We start from the raw sequence: 27720 nt of genomic DNA, 5'->3' as shown, positions 1-27720 counted from the left end.
GTGGCTTCAGGACAACTCTGTGAATGTCCTTGAGTGGCCCAGCCAGAGCCCAGACTTGAATCCAAATGAACATCTCTGGAGTATCTTAAAATGGCTGTGCACCAACGCTTCCCATCCAACCTGATGGAGCTTGAGAGGTGATGCAAAGAGGAATGGGCGAAACTGGCCAAGGATAGGTGTGCCAAGCTTGTGGCATCATATTCAAAAAGACTTAGGCTAGGCTGTAATGGCTGCCAAAGGTGCATCGACAAAGAATTGAGTAAAGGCTTTGAATATTTATGTACATGTGATTTCTCAGTTTTTTTTATTTTTAATAAATGTGCAAAAACCTCAAGTAAACTTTTTTCACGTTGTCATTATGGGGTGTTGTGTGTAGAATTGAAAAATGAATTTAATCCATTTTGGAATAAGGCTGTAACATAACAAAATGTGGAAAAGGTGATGCGCTGTGAATACTTTCCGGATGCACTGTATGTCACATATCAGAATCACCATACAAAGTTCTAAACAGGAGTAAAAAAAAAAAAAAACCACACCAGATGATGATGTTCCCCATAATGACTGCTAACACCAGCACTAACAGATCTGATGACATTCAGTTTTAGTTTAAATAAATGCCCATTGCTTATTATACAGAAAATTAAAAAAAAAATGCTTCATTAAAAAAAAGTGGGGATTGATGTGTCCTTAACTCAATTTTTCTTTTTGTAAAAACTTGATTGATTTGTATGGATTGCAATAAAATTAATTTAAAAAAAATGTCTATCTCCAGTACTACACATATTAAGCACACAAGGCAGAAAAGAGAATACTTACAAGGACAGGGTGAGTGTGTTCCTGTGCACGGAGTACCCATATTTGCAGTCATTCAGCAACGCTACTCCAAATCCATGTTCAGACACATCCGCCCATTTGTGACCCCAAACCTATGAAACAGAACAGATAGTTGAAAATGACGTAACCTTCATACAAACAATTCACAAAATCAATCTAATAAGCTAGAAAACTTCCAAAGTTCATTTTCTGTTACAAATTCATACTGTTTGGTCATCAGAATGTCACATAAGCAGCACAAGGGGACATCTTTAAAACAGCATATACGGTGGGTATAGAAAAGAATCCCCCCTTCAAAATATTCCCTATTTTTTGCTTCACATCCTTAAAGGAAAACACGCAAACCAATATTTTTTCCACGTTTACTTACTCAATGCAATCTGTAACATCCAAGTGAAAGATATCATAGCTACAGTTCAGAAGAATTAAAAAAAATAAATAAAAAAAAACAAGACATACTGAGATTAATAAAAGATCACCTCCCTCCTAAACTCCATCAGTTGCAAGTGCCCACCATTTCCATTGCAGACCATAGTTACTGGCTTCCTTCCACCTGTGATCAGTTGTAATCGGTGTGATTAGTGAAGCTGTTCCCAGAGCATTAATTCCCTTGCTTGGTACAGCAACTGACAGCAAACAACAGACTATGGGTGGCAAGCCACTTTCAAAAGATCTCAGGGATAAAGTTGTGGACAGACATAAGGCAGGAGATGGATACAAACAAAAATCTCAAAGGCTTTATCAATCCCAAGGAGCACAATAAAGTCCATAATAAAGAAGTGGCGAGTGTTTGGTACTACTAGGACCCTCCCTGGTCCGGCCGTCTGGATGGAAGAGCAAGGAAGAAACTGGTAAGAGAGGCTACCAAGAGGCCAATGGCCACTTTGAAGGAGTTACAGGATTTGATGGCAAGAGTGGTCATTGTGTGCAAGTAACAACAATTTCACATGCACTCCACAATTGTGGCTTGTTCGGGAGGGTCGCAAGGAAAAAGCCACTTCTCAAGAAAGGCCACATTAAGGCTCGCTTGAGCTTTGCCAGACAAGTGGAAAAAGGTCTTATGGTCAGATGAGACCAAAATCAAACGGTACACCTGGTGGAAATCCAATGCAGCTCACCATCCACAACACACCATACCTACAGTAAAGTATGGAGGTGGCAGCATCCTACTGTGGGGTATTTCTCTGCCACAGAGCCTGGCACTCTCGTTAGGGTAGAAGGAAAAATAGATGGGGCAAAATCCCGTCAAATTCATGAGGAAAACCTGCTACCATCTGCCAGAAAGTTGAAGATGAGCAGAATGTTCACCTTTCAACACGACAACAACCCGAAGCACACAGCAAAATAGCACATACTGTGGCTGAAGGAGAAAAAAGTTAATTGTCCGCGAGTGGCCAGTCAGAGCCCAGACCTAAATCCCATTGAAAATCTGTGGAAAGATTTGAAGATAGCAGACCACCAATGCTTACCATCCAATTTGACTGAACTTGAACAGTTAAACTGTAAAGAAGAGTGGGGGTAAATATTACTCAATCTAGAAGTGCAAAGCTGATAGAGAAATATCCCAACAGACTCAAGGATGTCATTAAAGCAAAAGTTGGGTCAGCAAAATGACATTGACATTAGGGGGTGATCCTGAGAACTGTAGCTATGATAATTTCACTTGGATGTTATTGGTTGCATTGAGTAAGTCAGTGGTTCTCAAACTGTGGGGCGGGCACCCCTAAGGGGGCGCGAAGTAACAAAATGGGGGGCGCAAAGATGTGGAAAAAAGAAAACAAGAATCAAAAATATGAAAAATACATCTTTGAAACCAAAACTAATTAACTTAAACTACATTCTGATACTAGAAAAATAAATATAGAGTTAGATAAATGTCGATAAAAGTTAAGTAGGTATAATAAAATATGCATCTATGATATATCATTAATTAAAAAAGAACAAATTGGTATTAGTGGGCTCCTTTCAAAAAAACGTTAGGGGGGGCGCGATTAAAACTGTTATGAAAACTCGAGTCGCAAATACTGAAAGGTTGAGAAACGCTGGAGTAAGTAAAGCTAGGAAGAAATATTTTTTATGTGTGTTTTCATTTAAGGCCATACAGCAAAAAAAAAAAAAAGGAATATTTCAGAGGAGGGATTCTTTTCTATACCCACTGATTTCACGATTGCAAAACATAGTGCTAAAACACTGAGTTGAAATTATTTCCAACTTTGTTTTGTTGCCATAACCATGCTCATAAATATAGACAACATGTTTTATTTTAGGGCGGCATGGTGGCGCAGTAGGTAGCGCTGCTGCCTCACAGTTAGGAGACCCGGGTTCGCTTCCTGGGTCCTCCCTGCATGGAGTTTGCATGTTCTCCCCGTGTGTCTGTGTGGGTTTCCTCCGGGTACTCCAGTTTCCTCCCACAGTCCAAAGGTTAGGTGTATTGGAGATTCTAAAATTGTCCCTAGTGTTTGCTTGTGTGAGTGTGTGTGTGTGTGCCCTGTGGTGGGCTGGCGCCCTGCCCGCGATTTGTTTCCTGCCTTGCGCCCTCTGTTCGCTGAGATTGGCTCCAACCAATCCCTGTAGTTAGGATACAATGGGTTGGATAATGGATGGATGTTTTATTTTTTTGAAGGCTTTTGCTTCACTTGCAGTCTGATGCCTTATTTGTTGCTACTGTAAGCCACTTAAGGAGATTTTGTAACCTCCCTAGTGTTTACCTCGGAAAAAAGAGCTAAAAGCTTTGAATTTTTTTTTCCCAACAAGAAAATACCCATACTGTACATGTCAAGTGGCCCCTACTATACTGATGCAGATTTACAACACGTCTTACAGGTGATATGTTTTGAAACAATCACCATGTACAGTACAGCCATATGTTGCAAACGAGACAGTACAAGCGTGTTTCTTAGTGCACCTTTCTTATAAGATTTTTCTTATAGGGTAGAATGTCAGAGCCTGATCCCCAGGATCGACACCGCCCATTGTGTTATTATAGGCTACCACAGCACGTGGCTTAGTGACTTCCACATTTCCCCCAAGATGAACAGTGACAGTTGATGGACTTAGGGGGCTAATGTCTTCTTGCACATCTACTTGATCAAAACAATATTACCTTTTTGCAATTCAGCTGCAAAAATTCACCAGCCAGAGCACGACAGTTAGGTCATCAGATAGATAGATCGATCGATCGATACTTTATTCATCCCAAGGGGAAATTCATATACTACAGCAGCAGCATACTGACACAAAAACAATATTAAATTAAAGAGTAATAAAAATGCAGGTAAAAACAGACAATAACTTTGAATAATGTTAACGTTTACCCCCCCGGGTGGAACTGAAGAGTCGCATAGTATGGTAGTGTCTGGTGATGATCCTGTTCAGTGGATGCAGTGGATTCTCTATGATTGACAGGAGCCTGCTCAGCGCCCGTCACTCTGCCACGGATGTCAAACTGTCCAGCTCCTTGCCTACAATAGAGCCTGCCTTCCTCACCAGTTTGTCCAGGCGTCCCTCTTCTTTATGATACCTCCCCAGCACACCACCACGTAGAAGAGTGCACTCGCCACAACCGTCTGATAGAACATCTGCAGCATCTTGTTGCAGATGTTGAAGGACACCAGTCTCCTAAGGAAGTATAGTCGGCTCTGTCCTTTCTTACACAGAGCATCAGTATTGGCAGACCTGTCCAATTTATCATCCACCTGCACTCCCAGGTATTTATAGGTTTGTACCCCCTGCACACAGTCACCTCTGATGATCATGGGGTCCATGAGGGGCCTAGGTCTCCTAAAATCTACCACCGATTCCTTGGTTTTGCTGGTGTTCAGGTGTAAGTGGTTTTAGTCGCACCATTTAACAAAGTCCTTGATTAGGTTCCTATACTCCTCCTCCTGCCCACTCCTGATGTAGCCCATGATAGCAGTGTCATCAGCGAACTTTTGCACGTGGCAGGACTCCGAGTATTGGAAGTCTGATGTATATAGGCTGAACAGGACCGGAGAAAGTACAGTTCTCTACGGCGCTCCTGTGTTGCTGACCACAATGTCAGACCTGCAGTTCCCAAGATGCACATACTGAGGTCTGTCTGTAAGATAGTCCACGATCCATGCCACCAGGTATGAATCTACTCCCAGTACCATAATGCATCAACTTCACTATTCATGTCAACGCCTGATGACCAATTCACACTCTCCTCACTATTCCTTGATTCATCTAATGCTACAGTTTCATTTCATTCTAAAACTGGCTTTACAGTTTTTCATTTACAAGCAATTGTTTTCCACCCTACCTATGAATATTAATGAGTTACCACAGAGCAGCAGAATTTATAGAAAAAAATTCATGTTTTTTTTTTTGCAATTTGTTATTTTTATCCATAAGATGGCAGCAGAAAATTGTCCCAAATATTATTCAGGCACAACACTATATATTTCAACAAAACAGGTTACCATTTTTACATGAAATTCTGAATCCAAGAGGTGCTCAGGATGAATGCCAAGGAGGTTAATTATTGAATACTTTAGGACACATGCATCTCTGGCAAATGAAAGTAGGCCAACACTCTGAAAAACAATACGTCACCTTCAAAAGACCTCACTAATAAGGTTCATTGGTAAAACTGAGGCTTTTTCAATTATTGTTGAGGTACAGCTAGAAGCAGTACTTAAGATTTCTGTAAAGTGTGAACAAAACAGCTTTGTTGGGAGACTATGAAACTAATAATTTAAAAGATCAACTCCCATGTAAATCCCAGATTTCAGCAAGAATGTTTTCTGATGCTTCTCAACTGTGCCCAGTGCTATGAGGAAGTACAAAAGGTTTTCATATATCCTTAACTGGATGAGGGGTTACAAAATAAATGAATAGACATATATAAACATATATATTTTTGAAATGGAGACAAATCATTCAGCTGCTTGCTTTAACAATACAGTCTTAAAGATGGGAGATAGCAGATTATTTCCGATTGAAAAGACAAGTATGTGTGACGTCATCATAAATATTTTAGAAATGGGCTTCATGGAAATCGTAGTTTGCTTGTATGTTTATTTGTTACCCTAGGAGAAGGGCTGTCAGGAATATTTTATTGATTAACTGTCAACTTGCTCATTTATAAATAAATAGGAAGAATTTCCAGCCAGAGAATAGTCCTTCAGTGCCAATAGATCCAGCTTTACAGTGTCAGTGAGGAACAGTGAAGTGCGCGTTATCAGCTGCCTTACATGTTCCACATTGTTCATGCAGTGGAGGAGGCATGCCTCTGAAGCATACACACACTTCAAGATTTGCCAGTAGGACTTTATTTATATTTTTTTGGTGAAGCTGCTTTGGCTGAGAAATGCTACACCCCATCATCCATAAGTACTCATTATTTACAGCTAGACTGTTTTATCACTTTTGCTATCCTGGAGTGTTTTGGAACTCAGCACATACAGTTTGGTGTTTGTGTATTTTTCGTTAATTTGAGGGGGCATTGTAAATATTTGGGTAATTGTGGCAGCATTTTTATTCTGTAGTATTTCTTTTATTTGAATAGGTGGATAGCGGGAAGTATATTTACAATATTTGGGCAATCTAGACCTTTAAATTCCGTTGTTTTTTTGTTAATTGTAACCTTTTATAGTTAAGCAAATCTGTGGCAGCCTCAGTGCTCCTAGTATTCTTGAGGTCTGCAACAGTTAATGAAAGGATAGGCTTAGAAACCAGTACAAGTACAGGAGAAGGACCCAGGCATTCCCTGTTGCATCTTTTTCCTCCCTGGAAATTCTCATTGAGTACCAAAAACAGCAAGAGTATAAAAGGCCTACCTCAAACCTGGCCCAGTCCCACGAGGTGTTCCAGTGTGTTGGTCTCTGCAGATGGCCAAACTGAATCTCATATGTGGCATTGGCACTGTGAACCTGCACTGGAAACTCCACCTTCAAGAACTTATGTGCTTCTTTCCAATCTACCTGTTATAACAGACAAATCAAAATTTATATTCAGCACACTACCATCAGATAATCTGGGATTCAAGCCTCAAAATCCACAGATAAGCAAAACAAACAAACTCTTAAGCCATTATCCAACAACATTGTACTATAAATTTGCCATCCAATACAGCCTAGATTTACTGAGCCTAGAGATCATAATGCAACATATATTTATAAAATATATCCCAGTTAAAAGTATAATATGTGCAGCATTCTACTTATATATGTCTAAATGAATTAAATCTTACTTAACACTCAACACTTTAGTCTACTTAGTCTAAACAACTATGTGATTAGATGGCTCACTATGAGATAGTTGCTCATGCACATTAAAACATCAAAAGAAAAGGATGGTTAAGTAGAGGGTCAGCAGGCTTATTTTAGAACAACACTAATGAATTTTTGCCAAGTTTGCATAGAGAGGTAAACATCTACCTTTGTACGAAATTTGACATAAGGGCACTGAGCATCGAGGATAATCTCCTGAAAAAGCATGCTAGCTTCACCAATACGCAGTGAGAAAGTGACACTGCCCCGCAGACCTCCAGAACTCACAATCCTCACTGGCTCAATTATCTCAGTGACTGGTTTCCTGAAACAAACAAGAAAGAAACATAATTTAGACAAAGTTGTTACCAACAATTACATTTTCCAGCAGTGATTTTCATAATTCTTTCATCAAATCAAACTATAAAAAAATCACCCAAAGCTGAGTAGAACTTCCACCATACCTGGTCTGTAAATGGTAATCCATCACATCCCAGGCATCCCAGTAAAGAGGAATGTCATCAAAAATAACAAACTGGTTTCCACTGCATCCATTCAAGATGGCTTCTCTGAAATTAACAGTTACAATCAGATATTTGTCCCATTCCAGTATATACAATGCATAGCACTGCCATGACTCTGTTTTTCTTATACTGTATGTTCTAATTCTTCTATATACTATTAACATATGAAGGTAGCCTTTCTCAAAGTATGGAAAAAATTTAATAGGCAAGTTGCAACCCTTGAGATCCCACTTATGAATCCAAGAAGTGAATACATCTCAGCTCAGATAATAATATCACACATGTAAATGATTCTACTCTTCCATTATTTTCTGTCTAGTACTGTGTAAATTTTATGCTTGGGCATTTGGAAAAGGTCTTGTGTTTGATTCATCATATACTGCATTTGAATCATGTTGCAAAGCAGTTTGTTCATTTTTATACTTCTGCGCTTTCAAAGGGTGTGTACAGTTAGAGTTATAATGTAAAATACATTTGCTAAGCAAGAACAATTTCAGTACCTGTTAGAATCAATCAAGCGCAGAGATATGACACATCCATTCCTGTTAACAATAAGGCGTAGAATTCCATTCTCCAGGATGACACTGTCATCGGCCTGTGGATAGACAGCACATGCATTCATTGCAATGCAAACTGTTTTAAAGGTATTAAGACATTACTCAGCACAATGCTTGCTTAATTCTATTAAAAAAAAACTGGCAGTGTGGCTTGACAACTTGCCAGGTGTCTCATATAAAACAGTCCACAAGGTTAAGATGTGTATGTGTATAAAAATGAATTCAGTCTCTCTTCCATATTGCTTTCCACAAAATATCATCCTTATAATTCCCTTCCCATCAATGTCTGATCATTACTTTTAAAATTAAAACACAAAGTGAACCCCATCTAAGATTATCACAACCTATTGAGCAACTGTTCTGTAAGCAGAAAAGTACTCACTCAAAGCCAAAAGTTTAATTTCTAAGGCAATTACAGTGTTTGGTATGATTGTTCATCCATCTACAGTAAATGCAAGTACAGGGCCATTTTATATTTTAGCAGCATGAGCTACAAATCGGGAAACATTTTTATATTCACTTGCACTCACTAACAACATTCCAATTTAAAGTTAATTAAAACTTAAAATAAATGTCTTTGGTATTCAGAGGTGAACCAGAGAATCAAACAACAACTGCAACAGTGGGGCTGAAATTCTACCCCAGTTTCCTCAAACTGTTTGACAGCAGCATTAACCAAGGCACAACCTTGCTATCATTTCTTTTGCAGTATCTTATTTTTTAATTCCCTGTCGTAAAGTACACAGCTAAAGCTTACATTTGAAATACACAATTAGATTATGTTTAATTGTACTGGGATTGGAAGGAAGTTCTTCACACAAAGTGTATAGGAGTTTAGCTTCACCTGCTAATTATGTTGACCTGCTTATCTTAGGACCATTAGCTACATGCTGACCTATTAAACCAGATGGCCTACAATGTAATATCTAATTTGGACATTTCTAATTTTCTAATGAGACTTTTTCATCAAACTTGTCAGAAAACAATTCTGTAGACCTGCTAGAGTGCACATTGTTCTATTATAAAAGGAAAGCCTGTGAAGAGACATTCTCTGAGATAATTTAAAGACCCGTGAGAGATAAATTTTAAGTCCCGCAAGACAAGACTTTATGCAAAGAGATTTTGAAAAGTCCTGCCCTCCTTTCAAATGTTTACAACCACGCACACAGTACAATCATTTCTCATTCCTGTGAATGCTATTGTCAGACACAGTTGATGTGCTCTCAGCCCCTATAAATGTTTACGTTTTATACTTTTTAATTCGTTTACGAGAAGTCCTCAGTTTCATCCTTTAGAGAAGCTTTTCTGGACAGTATTTTTAGACATACAATCTATTTGTTTCCTTCAATGTGGTCCTTTTATGGACAATAATTTTATATGTACAAGATGACACGTCAAAGACTAAGTGAAGAAGAAATGGCAATGTGTTGAAATAAGGCCCAAAAGTATTGGAGAGAAAAGAATTGAAAAAAGAACAATAATAATCTAAGTGAAAATTCGGAAAATAAGGAAAGTAATAATCAGCCCGGAACAAGAGGAACTGAAAACCTAGCAGCTCCAAGCAGGTTCAGAAATAAAAGACAAAGAGTAGAAGACAAAGTAGAACGTCATAAAGAGGTTCAAAAACATTGGTGCGAAACACATGCAGAGCTGGTTAGAGATTATGAAAGTACTAAAATTTGAAAGTGTCAAAAAACTGATAGTAAAGATCATAGCACTAACAAACAGAAATTATTACTCGGTGAAATAATGAAACAGCGAAAAGAGATCGACTACAGTATATGAACACAGGTGATATGACAGAAGTATGTAGATAGTGTTTGGCTTTACACTTTAAGTTGGAGACTTGTAGATTGTCTAATTCGTGTTACCATCAGGGAAAAACAAGTAGTGTTTCTTCCCAACGAAGAGTCGTATCCATGAGAATTAAAGGATTTGTTGTTTGGTGAAAGTGAAATCCACATACGTGAGCGGTAGAGACGTGAAGTGGCTGGTGCGTAGCACAGGCAGGGGGGTTGGCGAGTGAAGCGAGTAGGGGGCAAAGCCCCTTAGTTAAAAAAAAGACAAAACTAAAGTAATCACCCACTATTTTAGAACTATAAATATCATACTCCAATTCAAACCTGAGAAGCGAATGAACAAAGGAAAGATGCTTGTCTGGGTTTCTGAACTATACAGTATTATTTTTACTGTCGTGGAATCTGAGAGCCAATTTCATGTACTCCCTATACATGAACTTGCATAAAAACAGAACAGACATCTGATTTTCTAAAATAAATTTCTGTTTTAACTCATGCCTCTAAACTGCTGTTGGACACTTATGATTGTTGTTCATCATATCAACGCTACAGTATGTGTATCACAAAGTAAATAGTGTTCAGTTACCTGTGTTGATACCGTAACAGAACAGCCTGGTTCAACGGACTCCTCCACAGAAGCAATTCCAATACTTGGGACCTTTACTAACGCTAACAGAAAAAGAAACACAATTTGTTTAAGGGAATAATGATAGCAGGCACACTCAACAATAACATTAGTCTATTAGTCTACATTAAAGTAAATTGAACTATTAATCTAAACATACCTCATCATTCTTTTAAATTTGTCAAAATGCATTTATTTAGGGGGCACTGATGTTCGAGGTAACACATACTTCATAATGGTATACTATATGTGTGTGTGATTTTTCCCCTTGGGATTAATAAAGTATCTATCTACATATGATATATGTAGGTTACAGATTAATGTATTAGGCACTGGGACCTATTGCTTACTCTGTTAAACAGGATCAGCAGTATTATAGTGAATAAATGTGGCTGAGAGTTACTTAAATATCCAGAAACACCTTCAACTACCAAAACAACAATGCATAAATATTCTTTAACAGCGCATTTTCTTTTGTCTAAAATACCTTAAGAATGTTTATGTACCAAGCAATGGTTCAGCACTGCCCCCTGGTACTGAGATGACTTCAGTGCGCTCCCACGGCATACTGTTAAATACCACATGACAGCTTTTCTCTAGATCTTGCGGCAGAAGTGCCTGAAGTGCTTCCTTCAACAGAGCAGAACCAGTATTTCGAATCTCTAAATCATAAGCATATAAAAAATTGGATGTGAATAAGCAAAGTAAAAGATCAATTACTTAGTAGATTTATAACTTGAAATATAACATGATCTTGTATAACTGATTAGTCTTGATGATGATTCACGCAGCATTTCAACAATGGATAAAAGTATTTCAAAGAATCTACTCTTTAATGATCAAAAGGAATGCTGGGAAAGGGACCAATTAGTATTACAGAAAATGAGCGAGACTCAGCCATACATCGAACACATTCTAGTTCTACGTGCGCCAAGCATTCCAGAATTCAACTAAAAAAAATCTTCCTTTAATCATATTAATCTCATTTAAAAGTATCTAAAATGTTACCAGTGCAAGGTCCAGCCTGTGAGTGTTGCCATCTGGCTCTAACATTAGTAGTCCATATGTTTTGGGAATGCAGTAATTTATATATTCCTCCAATAGTCCTGGTGTTACAGTCACTCCTAATCCATTAACAGTCATATTTGGTGTCCTTCCAGATTGCATTAAAAGTGAATAAGAATAAATCGGTTGTAACAGCCTATACTACTGGGTGGGAGATGTTCTATTTAATCTCACATTAGAAAAAAAAATCGAATTCTCTCTTAGTGGATTTGTCCAAAACTTAAAATGGCAAAAATTCATATTATATTAGACCAAGCATGCTGGGCCTATGACTGACTGCCTTATGCCAGGGTTGTTTACATTTTTTTTTTATCAAAGTCTTGACCTTTTTAGTTTCTTTGAGGACCCATTTCTTGTTGAATGTCCAGACAATTATCAGTGCAGGTGTCCATCTTGAAGTATTATGGACAATTGTCAGATTGCAGGTGGAAGAAACAAGGATGATCATCAGAGCAAAGAGCAGTATTGACTGCTTAATCAGCCTTCCGCAACCCAATCTGTAAACCATCCATGACTTATTACCATTAAATACAACAGTAACTTGCAACCCAACAGTGGCAGACCATAGCCCCATACTTTAAGGATCCCTGTCTTATACTATTAAATTGCTCTATTATATTTAGAAAGTTGTTTTTTTTTGCTTGTCTCTCATCTTTTTCTCTTTGGTGGGGGTTGAATGTTGTTTTGCTCTTTTCTTTATATTTCAATTTTTCTTTTGTTTTCTTTGCATTTGTTTCGTTTTTTTTTGTTTTTTTAAATAAAATAAAAATGTATTAAATATAAAGATTTTCTTGGTGCACAGAACAATAGATGTATGAATTAAGTTACCAAGTAGTGTGGTAGACAGTAGGATCTTGGGAACCTTCAAAACTAGTCTTGATGTTATTTTGGAAGAATTAAATAGCTACGACTGGTGAGCTTTATTGGTCTAAATGGCCTGTTTTCATCTAAAGTTTTCTAAAGTTGTAATGTCTTGAATGTTGTACAGGTTTTCTATCCACAAGATGTTTAATACACTACTACGACATTTCTAATACTTTTGTGGTAAGAAGTAGTAACAGTCTTAGCAATTCAGGGGGTGTCACAGTATGAAGCCTTACCAGGACAGTAAAGATATGGCTTACTGATCTGACTAAATGACAACATTATAATTTTTTTTTTTAAATGTTATTGCTATCACTGCACTGTATTTATGAGAACCCAAATAAACAAAAAGGCACAAAGCTACCCATTCCCTGAACTTACCATCATAGTATTTAATTGCATCCTCAACCACCAACTTAATGCAACTGCCTGGAATGACATCATGGAACTGATTGAGCAGTAATAATCTGCAAAAAAAAAAAAAATCAGCATACAAAACAACACATTCAGAATCAGTGCCGAGGCTCTGCCATGACTTTATTTAAGTCTTAAGTCATTTATTTAGCTGCAGAAATTCTATAGGTTGTCAGAATTTAAAGCTCAACAAATAAATTAAGTGATGTTGAAGTAACTGTTTGTTTTTTTTTTCATAAAGAATCAGTCATGAACTTTTGTGGCTTGGATCTTTCCTATTCTGTATGTGGATCTCAATGCATCCCGGAAATATGAAAAACACCACAGTCACATTATAGAAATGTACTAATTTCAGCCTGTAAATGCAGAGAGGATGCATGTTCTCAAAGCCCTGTACTCCATGTTTTAAGCTTATTTTTATGTTTTTGTGTATTGCAGTAAAAAAATAAATCAAACCACTAAACTTCCTCCTGCAATGTAAAATAAGTAACAAATGCACTGAATCACAAATGACACATAAATTATGTTAACAGTGTAAAACAGGACTTAAATCAATAACAAAAAGATGTGTACAGGTTATTATTAAATTAGATGACAGAAATGGACATAAAATAGAGCTGAGTGAAAGTAAAATCTAAAATAAGAATGCAAAAATGCAGAGAAAATACCACCAGTGTAACTTCACTCATATCTAATATGTGGGTATGTACTATAGGTAAATATCTACCTCATACGTTAGATGTAATCAAACTAATGCCGCCTTTGAATTATTTCTTGCAAAGGAAAAAGACCTGAAACCAGACTATCAGCATCATTATGAAAACAGTAAAGTGCCGCAACAGTTTATACTTTTTATACTAAACTGGATATCCTTGCCGTGTTCTCATACCTTATTAATGAAACTAACAGGTGAAGACTAAAGAACTTTACTAAATCAGACATTATTCGGCATATTATTAATCATAAATCTTTTCAAATGTCAAAGTCCATTTACAAACCCAACAACTACAGTAACTCACCTCCAGAGATGGTGTAATCGGTCCAAAGGATAGAGAAAGTTCTTGTCTCTTATCAAAGCCAGACTGCTTGCTACTTCGATATCATGAAGTAAAGCTTCACACTGTCTGTTGCCAAGCTTTATCTTTAAATCGCATAGAGAAAATATAAACAGTAACTGTGAAATACATTCTGGCACCACAAAAAGCTATCAAAAAATATGCACCATACATTAAATAAAAGTGTAAAAAAATGATGTTTTTAATATAACTTAAAGCTGTTATATTTGGTCTAAAAATGAAAGAGTGTATTTATAATATTTTTCTTTATGTGGCAGTGTCTCTTATATTTTGATTGTTTTTTAGGGTATTTTTGTGTGATATTTATACATGGAACACACATGGGAATCATTTAATCAATGCATCTAACGTTGAGCAGACTGTAACATGAAAGTCATACACTTTTTCGAGGTTCAGCAATATGCCAATACATTAGATTGTCAGAAAAAAAAATAACCGTTTCATTGCCCATTGTCAGAAAAAAAAAATAACCGTTTCATTGCCCATAAGATGTCTCTAACAGAATTAATGAAGCAGAGCAATTAACTGTACACATGATATGAAAAGTTCCTTTGAATGTTTTCTTAACAGTAGAGGTGCAATCCCTTTCAGGCTTGGTAATGATGATCTCTATTCTTCTACAAATTTCAGATTACTTTCTCTCAAATGTCTGTAATGCTCTTACTTACTTTCAAATGTCATCTTTAATGAGTAATGTGAGGCATGTAATGATTTACCAGGATGGTAGAGGGCATTTCTATACAGAAATGAGGCTCATTTAGTGTCATGTGCACATATTACAATACAAATTCTTACTTGCATGTCTCCCACACACTACTGACAATACTACAACACCAACAGCAGATATAAAATATATTATATATTAAATGCAATAAGCAATCATGAATTTGTCATTATAAATGGCCATTAATTAAGCTTCTGACCTGTGGATAAGATCCATTTCTGATTCGAATGGTGCAAGTGCTAATGGCTGTATACCATTTGCCAGAAAAAAGGAGATACAAGAATGACTGAACATAATGGCCTAGGTATATATATATGTCCTGCACAGAGGAGAACTGTGTAGCAGTAGTGCTGTATTCACCACAGAGTGAAGTGTTTCTAAGATGCAAAGCTGAGTGGTGCCATACATGGATGAGTATGGAGTCCACTGCACACTTGTAGAAGTTTCTGAGTATAGAAAGAGAAAGAGATATCCTGGTTTCCTCAAACATCTAAGGAAGCAAACTACAACATTATTGCACCCTCTTGAAAATACCCGAGTTGTGTTTTGCACATTTCAGGTTTTCAGTAATGGTAACTAAAAGAAATTTAAAGGCACTGATCCCCCTTCACAAAGTCCTCTCTGATGTAGATGGAAGAGTGGTTTGCCCACTGCTTCCTTTAAGTCTCTGACCAGTGTCTTTGTTTTTCTAATATATAAATATTTCTTTTTAATATTATTTAGTAAACCCCGGCCTCTTTCTCTTCTTCTTCCCAACTGTCAATAGTCAAGCAATGGGTGAAATTATGTCTGGATTTTTTGTGCTGGCAGGTAGGAGTGCTACAATGTTAAAGTTTATTGTGCATTCTATGCAACAAGGGCTACATAGCTTTTTCTTTTTTTTTTTTTTTTTTTTTTAAGAAGTGCTACATAAAGTTTCAGAAGGTAATATGGTTAAACATCAATTCTTATTCAACAGATGTTAAAAGTTTTATAACACGCATCAGATAAAACAGGCAAGACAGGGAAAAAAAAGTCACACTGAAAAGTAAAAAACTTCCGACGTCAAATTAAAGTTCACATGTCTCTTGGGCTTATGAAGCGTAGTATTAAGGTTGTGGTAATGTTATCAAATTCATCCCATTATACCATTCACCTGCGAGTTGCAAGGACTTTGTGAAATAAGTATTTATTACTACTCTAACTGCAACTTGCAAATATTCTTCATTTCAGCTTTCAGTTCTGGGCCAACATAAAAATTACTTCTGTTTTTACTTCATACATGTTGCAAAGTACGCATGATTCTTTACCCAGTTTTCACAGTTAACAATATCTAAGATACAACATTTCTTATAAATGAATGGAAGTTTGTGCGATGAAGTTATTTTTAAAATGTATTGCTTTCAGATTAAATGTCTTTTAGTCTTAAAAATTAACTCATTTCTAAGGGTTTGCCAGCACTCTGATCTTGTACAGATATACAAAGAACTTCTTGTATCTGAGTTATACTGTATATACTGTATATTGAAAGTCAAATTCAGGTAGCAAATAGACAATACCTGAGCTTGTGTTGTATATGTGCCATTGTGCAGCTCCAAGAAAAGCTCTCCTGTCCAGCTGCACAGAAGGGAGGTGTTGGCTTCTAAGGCAGTAAAAAGCTTATCAGGGTTGGATATTTGGATTCTGTAATATGAACAACACAACATGTTTAAATCACTGCTCATCTAAAATGTCTAAAAGCAGAAGGTGGATGCATTTTTATCAGTTTATGTTCCTATGAACATAATGAAGCAACAAAATGAATGCTCTGCTTTCCATAAAAAAGAAAAGTAAGTCAATAAGACATAAACAATCTAAATCACCCTTTCCCAGCTTGCCGGTATTATAACAAATTCTCTAAAAGACTGGCTTAATTAACAATAAAAGGTTTTATATCATACTGTGTGTGTATATATATATATATCTGTATGATATAAATGTTTTGTGTTTTCCTCTAAGATGAGAACTTAGGCCTCCACAGTACATTTGATTCTCTTCCTGCTTATCCAGCTGAATCTAAACTTTGATATTCTAAATACAATTGCTGCTAACATCGCATTTGACTTCCACATGCCAGCCATTAGCAAAGATAATTAATGTGGGATAAAAAAATGATTCTAACATAAATGTATATTATCTCTCTCAAATATAGCTAAACCAATGTCATGTTCACTGTATTACTTGGAAAATATCTTAATTGTTGATGGGATTACAGATAAACCTTGTTATCCCCATTACATGATCATATTTCTTTGGCAAAGATTAATCATTTACCTCCTTTACCCAGTATGCTGTGTAACGTGTTTGAACATATTTTGGTGCTTGTGTAGTATTATAATATTAGATGTTATTCTTCATTAAAGAGAATAAATTAACCAGGAGGCTACTGTATATATAGCATAATAAACTATATACAAATGATCCAGTTGTCTTGTGCTCTTAATCATTTTTTTAGTATTATTCCACCTATGAAATATTATATAAAATTAAAAAAAAAAGATTAGATATTCAATCCTGGATACTAGCTTCTTTTGTTACATCATAATTAGATATAGTACCTGCTAGGAATGAAATGAAAATAGGAAAAGAAATTGTATGGTATGCATAAAGTATTTGAGACAATGCTAACTATGAAATATACAAAATAAAAGATTTTGAAATCCAGAAAAATGTTGTGGCGTTTGCAGTACACATAGGACCTTACATTGTTTAGTGCTTTTTTCTGGAGTTTGTATTGCTTTTTGACAATGACAGCAATATTTTTTTCTTTTTTTAGCAACTTCAAGGTTTCACACTAACCTGGGCAATCCATCAGTGTCCATCACTCGCTCCAGCCGGTCCAACATTATCTGTGTTGGACCTCCACCTCCATCCCCAAATCCAAACAACAATGCACTGTGATTGGCTCTCCCTTTGTCCTTGTTATTCCTCACTGTATTTAGCAACTAAAAAACAATCAAATAAATAAGTTACCAATTACACACAACTGACTTTATCATTACACAAAAGTTATATGTAGGAAACTGAAGGAACTCACATCCTCCACTTTACACTTCATCTCATAGGAGTTGCCAGGAGGAAAGTGGGTCAGAACTTTGGACCCATCAATGCCTTCCCAAAAAAAAGTGTTGTGCTGAAAAACAGATTGTTATTAAAGCATAAAAACAGGAGATGTTCCAGTGTGGAAAAGTCACATTTAAGCTGCATACTTCTATCAGTAACTGTATCAGTAACGGAAAGCAGATGAAAGCCACATTAGACAAACAATGCAGATAATCAAGTGAAATACTGTAACAAATAATAATTTTATTATTAATTATTTAATTAATAATTCATAGAACACACCTTTAAGCAAATAATTATCTAATATCTTTTCTTTACACTTTATTCTGAGCAATTTTTCCTATTTGAATTCAATCATAAATCTCACCAATTTTTACTTTAATTCACATATTACAATACAATACAATACAGTTTATTTTTGTATAGCCCAAAATCACACAGGAAGTGACGCAATTCTCAGTACATTTTTTTTCCATCATTTTTAAAAAGAACCCTATATATCTTACAAGCTTATAATAGGAAAAAAAATAAAAGAAGACTATAAAAAGAAGTTATGAATGTTCCGGGCCACACATACAAGTTAATAAAAAAATACTACATTGTTATCATGCCCAAATTTACATTTATAATTTTACAGGCTCCTTAAGTCTTGATATTTGGAACAGTGAAAGACAACATCTGAAGATGTAGTGTGTTATATGCAAAATGCACAAACAGTATTTGCAAACTGCTTAGTATAATTTATTAACTACTGGAAATACATACGTTTGGTCATGTGTGTAAATACTGCTATTTCACATTCAAAGTTTAAAATGAAATAAAATAATCAACAAAATAGCAGCTCTTCAGTCTTATATCAAACACAAAGAAGTATCTATATCGTATCTAGAGTTTCCAACACTTGTGAAGTTAAATCTTAGTTGCAGACTTAAACAAGAACAGATAATATGTACAATACTATGATCTATAAAATATCAAGGCTTTCAAACTGCTATTCTTAAATAGCATAATTCTGAAGGTATGGAAGCACTTATCTATATCACCTCCTTTAAATATGCACATGTTAGGATATAAATAGGAGCAATATTTACTCTTCTAACCATTCTTCTCAAACCACTTATTCTTTTACACATCTGCAGGAAGCCAGAGCCTGCCAACCAGTTCTAATTCAAGACGACAGTACATTGCAAGACGAACTCTAACATTTAATGTTGTCAATGAACCCAATATGTGCAACTTTGCAAAATGGAAGGAAAATGAATCACCTGAATAAACTCCTGTAAGCACATTTGGGAACTGATAACTGTTTTAATAGCTGAGAAACTGTGATATTTGTGCTACTCATAGAAAAAAACTATTTACCATGCATCACATTATGCATACTGTTTTTTTTTTTTGTTAAGGCATACACTTTAGTTTGATTTCTGACATTCAGCTTCAATTCTTTGCACATGGATCACTGTGAAGGACAACTACACTTCCTTGAGAAAATGTGCCATGAACTAATATTAACCTTTAATTTCTGTCTAATGTGGTTGTGATGTTTTGCTTATTAAAGACATCTGAGACATAATAGTTGTCTCTTACTCAATTAATATGAAGCTTTTACTGTGATTTGTACCCAGTTGTAAGTATGTTTTTAGCAAGACTGATCAAAATAACATCACATTACTTTTATCTGTGTGTGCATTTCCATGATTTACTTTATGTCAAGCACATAATCTTTTTGTCACTATTTATTAAAGTTTACCAAAAATTCCATTACATATTTCAACAAACATTTTAATTTGATAAAATGCTATTAATATCAAAACATCTGAATGGAGATATCGCCACACTACCTATTATTTCCCTTTAAATCCTTGTACTGTTTATGATTTATTGTCATATAATTCATTTATGGTCCAAAACATTCTTATGCACACTGCTTGCATTGACTCAGTATGCCTGTATAGTTTAAGTCCACACAATCACACATTTAGAAATCATGTTCCAGCAGAAAGTTATTGGCTATAATGTTATAATAAAAAATCTAACACTTTAATGACCTTTACCCAAGGATAATAAAGAAGGTTATGAAAAGATAGCTGACTAACAATCTTATATATCTGTACCACTAATAAGCAGCACTTGGAGTGCTCAGTTTTTCCGGATACTCTGAACCTCTATTAGAAACAAGAAATATGCATTCTTCTCGACAGATTTCATCAATGAAGTACTCACAGGAAAGGTGTTTACTAAGTTCCAGCTGAGTTTCTGAGTCAGGAACCTGGTTATTCCACAATTTTGCATTATCTGAGGCAGCTGAGCAGAGTAGCCAAATGTATCTGGTAACCAGAACTAATGAAAAAAAATAAGAAAAGTGCACCTAAATAAGATTTTTTTAACCAATTCAATGCTCGTGCTAAAAATATGTTAGAATGTTAAATGTTAAAATATTAAAAATAAAACTTTCAGCATGTGTTGAAGCTGAAAGCTCCAATTTCTACCACTCAACTCTTCAGATTTTTCAGCTGTGAAAAAAAGAATAAAAAAATATTTTTTATTTCTGACCTCGGTGCAGTATTTTCCAAATTCCTGATGGAAAAATCTTTGACCCTCTAGGAACTGTCTGACCATTGACTCTCCAGAAGGCAAGTTGCCATCCTACAAATGGTAACATAAATGGATTGTTAGTTTCACTACATTTACCACTACTATATACCAAATTAATAAGCAGCTCAATCTTTATTTTTACATAGGAAACAGGCCTATCAAGTAAATATTTTCAAATCCCTATTAACGAATGTGGCACATTGTTTAAAAATTACCATTTCAACCCAGGTCCCACCAACAGGTACAAACTGTTGTCTCCTGACAAAGTGTTGAATTCTTGAGTACAACCCTGGGTACCAATTCTTCACCCAGGCAAACTGCTGTGCCTAAGGAATAAAATTGTTAAATGTGAGTGTTTCTTTAAAATGCATACCAAAAAGTTAAATGAACTATTAAAGAGTTCTTACCTGGGAGCAGGTAAATATGAAGCTAGGGTTTTCTTCCATCAGACGGACAGCTGTCACCCAACTGCGAGCACACTTACGAACTGTCTCTTCATAAGGCCAAAGCCATGCTAGGAAGGGAAAAAAGCAGAACACATTGACTTGCTCTTTTACTGTATTTACATATCATTAAACTCATTCATTTTCCTTGACAAGTATTATAATTGTGTTATTTTTGATATTTTAACTTTTCTCCCACAAAATTACAATTCGGTTGATATCTTTCAAGCTTATTGAGCTTTGCCAAATATCTTGCCAAGGGTACTGCTAGTGTCTTTTGGTTTATGTAGTGGTTCCAAATTTTGTACCTTAATTGATGTTCAGAGCATACTATGAAAATATGGAAAAAAGAAGGGAATTTAGTTATATGCACTCTCCTGTTACTGGTATCACAAGTAGCCATTTTGTTCTAATAAAAATGCATGTTATGACCAGAAGCAGTTGAGTCCATCCTTATTAAGCCTCAAATAAACTAATGCCTGCAGCCATCAAAATAAACTTAATATGGCATATTTCATAACATGCCCATACCGGATATCACTGTAGGTTTTTGAGAGCTCACATTGTACATCGCACTAGATAAGATACTTTTATTTTAAAGGTACTATATTTAATATATCATTCATGTCATGTTGCATCCACAAACACTATTTAAATTTTTCAAGGAAATTAAGTCCTTGTTCTGACATCATACACATTTTATCTCTACATCAAGCTTTCAAACTATTTTTTTCACACAATATGACAAAATATTACTTCATACTAATTTGTATGATTTTATTTTAGGTGCTTTCTTTAACAAATTGTATTTCCATTGCTTAATTCCAGTTACACAAACTCAATTAATACAAAGTTTGCACTAAATCTATGCCTGAAGCATTTCTTGCATTCACAATTTTTTTTTACTTTTGCATTATGGGCTTTTGTGAGATGTCCTATTCTTACCTTATAATGAGATAAGCATGTTTTTTACCAGGCCACATGGCCACCACTGAATTCTGTTAGAAATTTCTAGTTTTATTTTATTTTAGCATGTTTTACTACAGTATTTTACATCAAAGGTTACACACATAGATTTTAATCATGTTGCTGCAACTTTGATTGAAAGATCAATTTGTGAAGAATCAGAAAGGAAACGGATTACTGCTTTACCTGCCCTCTAAAGCCCCGGGGAGCAACCACTTCTGTCTCTTTTTTGCTCTTAAGTCTTAAACCTACGAGTGCACCAAGACTAAGTAGAAGGTCTACTGCCCATTAACTATTATCTTTTTGCTTCTGTGAAATACAGAAGTGCTTTTTCACTGCAACTGTGGTTATCTCTCATACTCTAGCCAAACTGTTCACTATTTTGTGCCATTTAGAAGGGGTGATTTCTCTTGGCAAGTCCTTGCCTGGTGTGCACCATTAAACACCTTAAAAATGAGGTTTTATCTAAACCTGTGCATGAAAAATGTTTCACTTTATACCATCTGTCATATGCTTTATTTGCCTTAGACAAAGAGTTCTCCTCATTCATATCTGTAATTGATAAACTCATGGCAAGTGAGTGCAAACAGAATATTATATATATATATATATATATATATACACATACACACACATTGCTCCTCCTATAGAAATGGGTCTCATATTTCTCATCAAGCCACTGCCCACTGGGCATTACTGTTTTAAAATATGAGGGAGGCCTGAAATAGGACAAACACAGCAGACGGGTGGAAAGTATGTGTTGTTCTCTATAGTTTATCACCTTAAGAATTTACCATGTATCAGCATACATAAAACAAAAGAAAGTGTTGCTCAGGTTTCTTTGAGTTGTGGGTATTGAGCAGGAAATCTACTGAAGTATATTAATGCAACTGATTTTCTATAAACAAGATGTTCTCTGACATAGCATCTTTGCACTCTTCTTTATACAGCTACATTTACTGCATAGCCATGAAAGTGTAAATTGTCTAACCGAAATTACATGTGGCCTCCAAAATTTGGAGAAATTTGGCAATATAGGAAAAAAATGGAGATAAACAACACAGCATTATTATTTTTTTTTAATTGTCCTTATGTCTTTACCGAATTATTGGTTGAAAGATGCCAGAAAGAATATACCACAGATGCAGTAAGGATTTTTGCTTTCAGTAAACAGCTTGCAATTTATGAAGTCCTAAATGTTTACACTGTGTATCATGTTTTTATTCAAATATTTTCAAATGCAGATAATACTTAACCTTTTAAAAGTAGTGTATGCATTTAAATAATTTTCTTAATCAAATTTAAAACTAGTGGCCAAATAGAACCTTTTTTTAAAATCATGCACAAATCTGGGTAGGTGTTTGATTATATCGGCTACTCCACTAATAAAATATGGTTCCATAAACAAGTTATATTACATTTCAGTGTGAACATTTAACAACTATTGTCAAAGTAAACAATAATTTGACTATATGTCAAAGTCAAAATGCTTGCATTGCAGCTTTGTGTGTCATATGATCTCTACCACATTCTCACATATTGTTTCTTCCATCACCTATACAAATAATTCTGCATGGTAATTATGGTTAACCCTTTACCATTGTTTATAGATGCTTTTACACTGATCTGCATTACAAATGTATCCTACATGTATATATGTAAATTTAGAAAAAAGAGTTAATTTTGAAGTAATAAGTAACACAAGAAGGCACAGTAAATAAAGTTTGGGGGAGTGAGTAAGAGATAAAATGACAGACATGACTCCCTCACAGACAAAACAGAATACATTTTTCATCATATAGGAGTGGAAAGATGAGGACCAACAGTCTAAAGGAAAAACATCTGTGCATTTTAGAGGTAGCCCTGCTAAGTTAAAAAATTAAAAGGTAACAGAAATACATATGTTATGAGACTGTGGAAAGAACAGTGACTAACTAAGGTGAAAGTAGGGTAGGGTAGGGTAGAAGATGTTGAGGCTTTTGGAAGTGTTCTGGAGGACAACAACTCATTTTGGATTTAGATGTTGAGAGTGAATGAAGGTCCATTGGAGAACCCAGAGACAAGGTTTCTTTCTATTGCTTCTAAATATTTTGTTGTTCCTCGTTGCCTTTTGTCTTTCTTTGTACACGTGAAGGGGCACTGTCAAATTAGGTTTTTGCTTTAATAAAAATAAAACATGTCACCAGCCTAGAATAGATTTCAAAACTGAATGGGTCCACTTGAATTAAACATTGTCTTGAACTGGCTAAGTGCAACAATACTTTGCAACACTGTATTTAGACATCTCAAATGTAACTTTACATTAATATATAATAAAAATGTCTAAAACCAGACCATACATGCACTTTGCCCAGTAAAGTTTATATAAATAGCTCCAAAGCTTTTTATGATTAAGTTATTTCTGCTTTTACACGTCTACCAATGGTAATATGTTAGCAGCAAATTAGATATTTTTGAGCTAGAGGAACTCAGGCTACACCCTCCAAAATAATCACTTGGATGTATTGTCCATAACTGTGGTAGGAATGCTAAAGTAAAAAGGACCTTATTGTTCACACTAATAAGTACTAATAACTGCAAAAGCAAGACACACTTACCTGTGTCAATGTGACAGTGGCCCATAGCATGGACTGTATGTTGACTATCCCCATTCTTCTCACTGAAAAATTTCTTGGCAAGCTTGCGAGCTGCAGAAAATGTGTTGGGATTTTGGACATCACACACATTCACCATTTCATTAGCTACATAAAGTGCCTGATATCCACGCTGGTCATTCTCCCCAAGCATCTAAAATAGTAAAGAATCATTTAGAGAAAAAAAATCACCCAGCTGAAATTCTGCTTTGATACACAAAACAATATTCCAACATAATAAAACAAAGACCATATGCAAAAATGAAATCAGTATTTAACAGAAATGATTATTGGCTATGCAAAATTATAAGAGATTACTATTAAACCATATATGTGTCTGCGGTGGATTGCCAAAGAGACTTACAATTATGTTCAAGTAAGGTAAAAAATATGAAAATGAAAATTCAACACACAAGCATGAAGAACTAAAGCAGTTGAACAGTGGGGGTATTCCAAGTCATGATTTGTATATAGAAATGACTGCAACAAGTCAAAACATATAGTTCATATAATGCAACATTTGAGAAAGAAGTAAAGTGGTATACCTTTCTATGTATATGCAAATGAACCATAACTACATATATCAAACAGTTCCAGATGCACCTACATTAAAAACTTTACTTACTTTAAGTAAAGAAGAATAAATGATACCTTTACGATGTCAATCAGCATCTCAAAATCCACTAACAGGTCATTAACAGCAGAATTAAAAACAGCAAGCTCTGCCTTTTGAACAAAAAATTTCTTGTCAGGGTCTGGAGGTGCAATCATAGATCCCTTCCCTGCCCCGAACAAACCATTACATGCCAGCTCCACATATAAGGTAATGCTGCAGGATAAGAAACACAGGAGAGGCTTTACTTTAGAATGTGAGTTACTTAAGGCACCATTCCCCAACCCTATATTTTAATTGAGTAAGGCTGGATCTAAGAGTTAAAATGTTATGACACAACACAAATTGTTAGCTCATAACGGATAATTAAGTCAAATGTGACACTAAATGTACTTTAACAGTTTTGTAATAATCCACAAAATTGACTTTACTAACTTGTGAGTTTCATTTTCTTTAAGGTTTCGAGATAAAACATAGCTTGTCTTGCCGCCTTCCTTAGTTAATCCCTGTGTTTAAATATAAGAGAAGAACAATTATTAATAAATTCATTTGAACACTTAGATGAAGTATCAGTAAGTACTTTAGAAATACTACAATAGAGGTATGTAAGGAAACAGGCAAAAAGGCCACAATATTGATAAAAAAATGTGATTATAATAAGAGCTACTGAATGCTGCAAACATCTGCAAAGGAAAATGTCCATACAACCACCTATTTATTCACAGTACTCACTTTATTTAATTTTAGCTTTATGAGGTGCTACAGCCTAATCTAGTAGCACTGGACAAAAGGAAGAGATCAGAGAGGTTTACCACAACCACTCACACTAGAAAAATGTAGAGCTTCTGATTAACCTAACCTGCTCATCTTGTGTGTGAATAACTTTAGTACACTGAAAAACGTCTATGAAGTTATGAAGAGAACACAAAAAACTTCTCAAAAACAGTGACTACCTTTGGATTCAAACAAAATCTTGAGGATATACAAGGCCATAGTGTGCAGCTTACATATGGATCATGACACTCAAAAGAAACTTCAGAGAACAAAATGAAAAAAATAATAAAAGGTTACAGTTCAAATAAGTGTACTTTGATTAAGGATCACTTACATTTTAAAGTTAAATGCATATAATTTTAAAATTAAAAAAAAACCTTCTCTGAAATTAGGAGGACAAGAGCAAGAAAAATAAGAACACATTTTATAGCATTCTCAGAGAATTTATATAACAGGTACTAGTACTGAGAATGTGTGTTTAATTTGTTACAGGGTCCTATGTTAGCAAGAATTAAATGGGGAAAGGACGCCACCCAGAGGGAACAAGGGAGCAGAATATCCCATAACAGAAATTCAGGAAAAAGTGAGTATCACAAAGATAACATTAGAGCAGCTAAAGTCACCAGATAACTTCACAAACACGTTTTTGTGATTTAGTAGGAAAGCCGGCAAACCCAGAAAAAATAAAGTAGGGAGAGAGGACAATTATCATGCTGATATTGACTAGGCAAGTATATAATCTTAACCTCCAGCAGAAGTGGATTGGCAGTACTAACTACCACACTACATTGGGGCAAAATAATCATCCATCTATACATCATGTTTTTAATCATCTGAACCAAGTCATGAGCCAGTCCTGTACTGAAAGCACCAGTCCATCACAGGGCACATTTACTCACACACACCCATATAAGGCCAATTCAAAGTCACCAATTAACGTACCTAGCACATCATATGGATGGGGAAGGAAAGCCTGGGAACCCAGAAACAATATATTATACAAAAAAAATCAGAAAGATTGACAGAAAGCAAAACTTTTACCAGAGTGATGCTGCCAAAAGTGGCAAGCAAGTTACATAAACACATTTAATGATAGGATATTAATTGGTATACATTAAATCATTGCTGATTTAAACAGTAACAACATTTTCAACCATTTGGTCATTTCTGCAACAGTATTCCTATACTGCTTTGATGTACTTGTTATAAACTGTAAATTAAGTAGACCGAGAAACATGCAAAAAATAGCATTCGCCCACTTTTTATGGATTCAAAAATATAAGTAGAAAACATAATATTGTTTATAACAATACCAATACAATTTCAAATATAATATTTTTATTATCAGAATATTTTAATGTAAACATGATGGACAGTGGATGTACAAAATATTAAACTCAGGTAAGGCTCCTAGAAACAACGGCTTGAGTTAAGACATTTCACATTTTTGCATTTATAAGGGGTTTCTTTTAATACACTTTCTCAAGTTACATGAATCAAAGTCGCACTTTCTATTGAGTGCTACAGACAGATGAATATAAGAAAGGTGTAAGAAGCCAAGCAGATTAGTTATCATTCTTTTGTGTGGCTAATCCATCCGCTGATGTGTGGGCAATTACCTTCTGCTTCTGGCTTCTGTTGTCTCATCTTATTAAAAAAATCTACAGCCTCTTTCTCTTCATTTTTTCACTCTCACTCTCTCACCCACTACTGCAGTCACCAACCAGCACACCACAATTATGCTACAACAATTCCTGCATCTTCACTTCACGCTCAATTTGTTATTTACGGAGATCAGATGTTTCTTTTTCCCTGATATGTCCAATATTTGTGCCTTAATAAAATAAACTGGTCCAACTGGGTTTCATAAAATTCTAAAATGTGTCTGTGAGAGCTTATT

At 35.4% G+C, this 27720-nt stretch overlaps 1 protein-coding gene across 2 annotated transcripts in view; it reads right to left on the bottom strand.

Moving 5' to 3' along the window:
* man2c1 (mannosidase, alpha, class 2C, member 1) overlaps nt 1-27720 on the bottom strand; it is a 42976-nt gene that overhangs the window by 8749 nt on the left and 6507 nt on the right. For both annotated transcript variants that reach the window (XM_039773686.1, XM_039773687.1), the window contains exons 4-22: nt 25482-25552; nt 25085-25262; nt 24398-24587; nt 20799-20905; nt 20607-20717; nt 20350-20442; nt 20020-20136; nt 17771-17866; nt 17533-17678; nt 16254-16377; nt 13935-14056; nt 12883-12968; nt 11079-11234; nt 10534-10616; nt 8092-8186; nt 7532-7636; nt 7236-7392; nt 6636-6779; nt 817-926 (exon numbers count right to left, since the gene is read on the bottom strand). In XM_039773686.1, coding sequence (XP_039629620.1) covers nt 817-926; nt 6636-6779; nt 7236-7392; nt 7532-7636; nt 8092-8186; nt 10534-10616; nt 11079-11234; nt 12883-12968; nt 13935-14056; nt 16254-16377; nt 17533-17678; nt 17771-17866; nt 20020-20136; nt 20350-20442; nt 20607-20717; nt 20799-20905; nt 24398-24587; nt 25085-25262; nt 25482-25552 — 2291 coding nt within the window. The remainder of the gene's footprint in view (nt 1-816; nt 927-6635; nt 6780-7235; nt 7393-7531; nt 7637-8091; nt 8187-10533; nt 10617-11078; nt 11235-12882; nt 12969-13934; nt 14057-16253; nt 16378-17532; nt 17679-17770; nt 17867-20019; nt 20137-20349; nt 20443-20606; nt 20718-20798; nt 20906-24397; nt 24588-25084; nt 25263-25481; nt 25553-27720) is intronic.

This window comes from Polypterus senegalus, chromosome 12 (assembly GCF_016835505.1).
Source record: "Polypterus senegalus isolate Bchr_013 chromosome 12, ASM1683550v1, whole genome shotgun sequence".
Taxonomy (NCBI): Eukaryota; Metazoa; Chordata; class Cladistia; order Polypteriformes; family Polypteridae; genus Polypterus; species Polypterus senegalus.
This window is presented reverse-complemented; position numbering and strand designations above follow the sequence as displayed.